The 6,492-nt window shown below is 58.8% G+C and overlaps 1 protein-coding gene across 1 annotated transcript in view; it reads right to left on the bottom strand.

The window, feature by feature from the left end:
* Nucleotides 1-6,492, bottom strand: part of WNK2 (WNK lysine deficient protein kinase 2) — a 142,367-nt gene that overhangs the window by 133,036 nt on the left and 2,839 nt on the right. Inside the window, exon 4 of the mRNA XM_011927527.1 lies at nt 6,225-6,490. Coding sequence (XP_011782917.1) covers nt 6,225-6,490 — 266 coding nt within the window. The remainder of the gene's footprint in view (nt 1-6,224; nt 6,491-6,492) is intronic.

Here is a 6,492-nt window from a genome sequence, read left to right as displayed (position 1 = left end):
CTTAAGTGATCCACTTGTCTCAACCTCCCAAAGTGCTGGGATTACAGGCGTGAGTCACCGCCCCCAGACGATTCCTACCTTCTCTACCTTCAGATATGATGTAAATCCTGTGCTGTCCACCTTCAATTGCACCCAGAATGTGATGCTTCTCCCCTCCCCGCCTCTATCCCAGCCAGTACCAGCCCTGTGGTCTCACACCTAGACAGCGGCAGTCACCTCCCTGCTAGTCCCCTGCCTCTACCCTCATCCCCAACTGTACCCAAGGTGGCCAGGGAGATCCTGTTAAAACCTTACTCCACTCCGGCCCCTCCTCCGGCCTCCCTCAGAGCTCCCGAACCTGCCCAACACGTTTCCGGCTCTCACAGGCTCTATCTCCCCGGGCGGTGACCTGTCCTGCTCACTACGGTAGCCCCAGGCCTAGAACCAGGACACATACTCAACAAATGCTTACTGAGTCAATGTACACACAAGCCTGCGCTGTTGAGACCCGGGCACAGGCCTCTGGAACCTTCTGGAACGTCTGCTCCCTCCCCTTCTCTTGATGGTATCTTTTGTCTAGCTGTCCATCAACAAAGCTTTACCCAACCTGAGAGTAAGCCCCCAGCTATCCCAGGAAATGACAGGGCAGGGGTGGGGGGATGCAACTCTCAGGGCCCACGAGATCCTCCCGCTGACCTGGAGCTTGTCCTGGACTTGATGGCCACTTGCTTCCCAGAGCCTGACATGGTCATGGCACTGTCACCACGTCTGGGTCCTCACAGCCCAAGTGCCCCAATCCTGTCCTCCCCGGGAGTCTCCAGCAGGCCCTATCTCATGCCTCCTTGGCCTCTCCAGCCCTGATGTGTCCCAGCCCCTTTATCTCCCTTGCTGTGAGGTGGTCTATAAGCTGTCCCCATCTGGGTCTGTCTGGTATCCCAGTGGCCACCTCTAGGTCACCTGGGTCTGTTTTATCCTCTGGAAAAGCAGCCGCCTAGAGGAGCGCCCAAGATCAAGCCTGGAGACGCAGGTGACCCGTGAAGCAGCCAGGGCACGTGTGGACATGTGCATCCACCTTTAATGTGAGGAAAAATAAGAACACTGACCCACAGCTGCCCCAGCCACATCCCGGGCACTCCGCGGGGCCTGCGGACACAAATGCAGAGGCAGGATGTTTCTGCCACCACGGAAGGTTCCAGTGCTGCAGGAGGGCGTGTCCAGCTGCCCTGGAAAACCTCCTAACACGCTGACGAGGAATGAGAAAACACAAGCTTTGGCAAAGGCAAATCAAACGAGCAGCATGTGGGGGCTGGCCCTCCACACATCTGAGCCAGTGCTGGGGTCCTCCCTCCAGGGCTCAGACAGAAGCACAGCTACACTCAAGTCCCATGGCGGCCTGGTCCTGATTCAGCTCAGCCAGGCGCCCACGGGGCACCGCTGAGCCACGGAAGCACCTGCTTCTAGCAGAAAACAAGCTGTGGTGCCTGAGCTCAACGTGTCCCCCATGACGGTGACCTGCACAGGCTGCTGTCTGTCATCGCTGCTGACACACACCTTGCCACCACCACTCAGGGACTGAAGCACCACTGAGAGCTCGGTGCCCACATTTCTGCCCTGGTGGGAGGGAGGGAAAGCCCGTCTGCACAGGCCTTTCAGGCAGCTAGCGCCAGCCTTTTTTGCCAACTAAACCAAAACCATGGTCAGCATGGCGCAGAAAACATCTCACCCACGAAAACAAATTCAGTGCTGGCATCCAAATGATTTCAAATTACAACTCTCCCAATAAAATTAAGCACTTCAGAGAATTTTAAAAAGGGGTGACCACCAGCCAAATCGGGTCAAGCCTTCTGTCTTGCCCCAGTGCGTGAGTGCCACGCACCTCCTCTGTGCTCAGCACTGGCTCGCCCCCTTGTCTCCTCTTCTCCCCATGTCAGCTGGGTCAGGGCTGAAAGCAGGTGAGGCCGGCAGCCGGGCCTCCAACAAGAGGCCATCGGTGCAAAGCACGCAGGCTCTCCAGTGCCCCAAAACCTGGCTGGAGGCTGCATGGCCCATGACATGCAGGGGGCCTGCCTAGAAAGGTGATAAGGATCCCACCTGCAGGGGACGGCGGGCCAGCTCAGCGCGGGCACTGGCGGGGCTGCTCACAGCTAGGAGAGAGGCTGTCGGGTGGCTGGGCTGTCCTTGGAGGATGGTCGGGGGACCACTCGCTTGGCACAGGCTATACAGAGCGAGTCTCCAGGAGTATCATCCATTCCCAGACCCAGGAAGATGGACAGGACACTAAGACACCCGGCTGGGCAGGACACGTCGCTCCTGCCCCCTCTGGGCAGCACCAAGCAGCAGCAGGACCTACTTTGTAACTTTCTGGAACTAGCAGCAGCAACCCCACCCTTAGTCCTCTGTAGGCCTCACACTGCTCTGCCAGGGCCCAGCAAGTGCTCTGAGCCAAGGATCAAGGAATGCACGTCTCCATGAAGTAGAAAGACCCCCATGCTGGGTGCAGGCCCCAGCACCAACTCGGGAAACTCAGGTTCCAGCCCTGCCACAGCAGCTGAGAGGCAGCGGCACTGAGGTCCTAAGACCCTGTGTCCCCAAAAGTAGGGAGCTGCTGACAGGGAGGGGTCAGTGTTGTTAAAGGGGGTGAAAATCAAGCTTACTCCAGGTACCTGAGGGAGACACAGCAGAAACAGGAAGGTCCAGGAAAGGCAAACAGGCTGCCTGCCTGGGTCTGAGTTGGCTAGGTTTTCTCAATCTGGGGACCTATGGCCAGCTCAAAGGTGGAGGCAAGTGAGAGCAGGAGCCCTGAGCCACATGGAATAGTGTTGCTCCAGCAACCTGGGTAGCCAGGAAGGGCAAGGAAGTCACAAAAGTTCCACACCAAAACGATGAGGGAACAAGGTTGTGCTGACCCAACAGAAGGTGGCAGAGCAAGTGGTGGCCACGGCACCACGCCAGGCACCTCCCCATTGTGCCGTACTGTGGCCTCACCACCCCCTAGAGGAGGGTCTTGTAGAAGGTCAGGCCAGTGACCCAGAACCCAGATGGGCATCCCCAGTGTAGCTGAGCCGGCTATGGCAGGTGGCAGATGCTCCCAGAGCCGACACGGAGCCCCAGGCTACCCCACACCCTGTCTGACGGTACAGGGGTCTGCGGGGGAACCAGGGCTGGCCAAAGATGGCCACAGGAACACAAGACATGTGGGCGAGGAGGAAGGCGGTGGGATTCTGGTGTTTTACTTCCTTCTTTGTTACCGTAATGTGTTCTGCTGCCAAGAATGAAAGTTTATTCAAGAGAAGAATGACAGGGAGGTATTTTTAAATGGCTTCTCCCACAAAACACAGTGCATGTTCCAGCTTTGCACATCTGGAGAATTCAGAAGGTGAAACACCTCACTGCCCTTAGATGTGAGATAAATAAATATCACCCTCTCTACGGAGCTCTTCCAACGCTAATTTATCAAAGGAAATCAGATGTCCTCTAAGCCAGGCTTACTAGGTCCACATGAAGGCGTTTCCCCCGTCTGGCAGGGAACCCTGAAAAACACAAGTGAGCCCCCCCAGCGCCTCTCAGTTCTCCAGGGAGGCCCCCCAGCCTGCGGAGGGCAGGAAGGGGAACAGAGCTCAGGCACCTGGGCAGACTGCAGGTGCCGCAGGCGTAGGGGAATAAAAGGATGGAGGCCAAGAGCAATTCCAAGAAGGGTTCCCGGCTGAAGGCAACATCTCCCTAGACCCTCCCTCCGCTGTGTAAAGCGTGACTCCCCGGAACCCTCTCCATGCCCAGAATGCTGGGGTCATGTGCCGGATGGCACCTCCACACTGCGGACTAAGAGAGCCCCTCCCGGCACAAAGCCAACACACCTAGAGAAAGCGGCCACCTGTCGCCCTTCCCTGGCAGGGTGGCCCCTCTGCTCAGGGAGACCTGACCCCGCATCCCTCCCAGGAGCACACTCCCCTTGCGGAGTCCAACGCCCCTCCCACAGCCCTGATCTCCCTGCAGCCCTACACCCGACCCTCTTCCGTTCCACACGCCCACCAGCCCCTGGCCCACACCCACGACATCACACAGGCAGCCGCATCAGTCCCTCCAATAGCTCTGCACAAAGTCAGCCTGCACCACTCTACACACAGGCAGGGGCCCTCCTCCCCTGACCCCACAGTGCCCTGCCATCTCCTCACTGGCGACCTTGGGGGCTGTTCCCCTCAGTCCTCACAGTTTGTGATGAGGCGGCTTCCAGCACAGCCCCAAAACACACCAGGTTCTCAGTAAAGGGGGCTATTCTAAGCGGGTCCAGACTCCCTCTCATGGAAAACCCTCTCAGATCAGCACAGACAGAGGGAGCTGATCCCAAATGACACACATTGACCAGGGACAAATGTTGGAGGTATTTCTTCTGGGGGAGGTGCAGGGAAACCACCAGCTTGGGGCAACACTAACATCCCGGCAAGGAACATCAACATATAGACAAGAAGCATATAGACCAGAAGCACCTCTAGGTTGCTGTTCCCATCTAGAGTCATGGAGCAAGAGACCCCTGGACAGAGGCCAGGCTCCACCCCATGCCCGCAGGGGACAGACCCAGAGACAGAACTGCTTGCCTTTCCTTAAAGGGAATGGGAACTAACAAGCTCCAAGAGTCACATGCGCCTGAGATGTCCCAGCCAAATCAGCAGGCTCTGGCTGCTGAAATCTAACTCAAATCCAGTCTGCGGCAGCACCCCTGCTCCATCCGCCAGCCTGCACGGGCAGCCCTGGGAGGCAGCACCTGAGGGTGCTCGGGTCGGTGGGCAAGAGCAGGAAGACTGCTCACCAGAATCAAGAGTCATCTCCCCTTTCAGGACCTCTCTCCTCTCTGTCTTCCCTTGCAGCAGGAATGCCCAGCACACCCCAGGACCCCCAGATCACAGCCCCCTGCCCCACCCACCGCCTTTCCCGCACCATCGGAACCTGCAGGGCCATGAAGGAGGGGAGCCGCTCAGTCCCTCCTAAGGACCTCACACAATGCCACTGACCCCTGCCTTGAAAAGCCACATCTCCAAGGCAGAACCAAGAGGTGGTGGAGAGGCAGGTCTCTGGAGCTCTTTGTCTTGGGAGAAAGGCTGACGACAGGTCGACACCCACCGAATCAGCCAGACTTGCACACACATGCAGGCCACCCTGTAGGGGCCCGAGGATATAGCAACTGAATCCCATTTCTGAGCCAAAAATACAAGCGTCCTGCAGTGTGGCCGGCGGCCCTAGAACACAGCTTGCCCCAGCTAGCCCCAGCCCCGTGTCAGGCCTGGACTGGATGGCCAGCTAACTTTACAGGCCAACCAAGTACATTTACACCTCCAGCCGGCACTCTCCCAGACTGGCTCACGCCTGACAGCTGCCCTCCGCCAAGGAGGGAGGCCTAGAAACACCCCCTGGACAGGCATGGCCTCTGCTTCCAAGGCTGGCCCAGGACAGCTAGGGTGGCTGTTTATATAATCTTCCAGGGCTGGGGCCGACACCACGGAGATGGCAGGATTATGAAAAATGCATACCCAGAGCCTCCGCAGCCAAGAAAACCCCCACCCGCATTCTGCATGACTCGGTTTTAAGACCTCTCACACGTCCATTTTGTGAACAAATGGAGTTCTCAGAACAGCAGAGGCGACTAACCACACTTCCAGGCCTTGCCCAGCCGGCCCCAGAACTCTACCAGGCACCACCTCTGGGTCACAAGCCCAGGGTCAGAAGAAGTCTCTGCAGGTATCCCTGCTGGGGCAGCCACAGCTTGCCGGACACAGGAAAGTACTAATTTATGAGCAGCTCGGAGCCCCCATACCACTCTGTAACTGCACACACCGGGCCCTGAAGCCTCCACGTTGTTTTGCAAAGACACAACAGTCCAGACCCCCTGGGTCATTAAAGTAGGTCATCAGGACTGGAGAAGCAGCCGCCTAAGACACATAGCCTCCGGGGCCCACTCTCCAGGGCCCTCTCTATGCCCACAGCGCGCACACTTACACCACAAGCACACCAGAGGCCTGCCCTCGCCACCAGCTGACTCACAAACCGCAACCTGCGCACAGACACAGCCGGGCCGCACATGCAGTCCGCACACCTGGTGCGCATCCTGCCGGCCACCCACACAGAGGGCGACACACATGGAGCTCCGTCGCCCCCAGGGCTTCTTAAGGCCAGGCGCAGGAGCAAGGACGGGCCCAAGGACGACTCGCGCAGAGACCCTGCGGAAAGCCCCCTGCGTGCTGGGGCGCCCTCACCTGAAGCTCACACCAGGCCACCTCCACCCAGGTCTCCGTGTCCAGCCCCTTGTAGACCGTCTTGAAGGAACCGCGGCCCAGCTCGATGTCGAACTTGAGGAAGCGGCCGTCCAGAGAGGTGGCCACGGCCTTGAGATCGTCCTCGTCGTCCTCCTCCTCTTCGGGCTCGTCCCGGCGTGTGCGCCCGGGCTCAGGCTTCGCCTCGGCCGCCCCCTCATCCTCCTTCCTCACGGTCGCCGCCGCCTCCTCCCTGGGGCCGCCGTCGGGG

Source organism: Colobus angolensis, unplaced genomic scaffold, assembly GCF_000951035.1.
Source record: "Colobus angolensis palliatus isolate OR3802 unplaced genomic scaffold, Cang.pa_1.0 Scaffold72, whole genome shotgun sequence".
Taxonomy (NCBI): Eukaryota; Metazoa; Chordata; class Mammalia; order Primates; family Cercopithecidae; genus Colobus; species Colobus angolensis.
The sequence above is the reverse complement of the archived record's forward strand: the minus strand, read 5'-3'. Positions and strand labels throughout refer to the sequence as shown.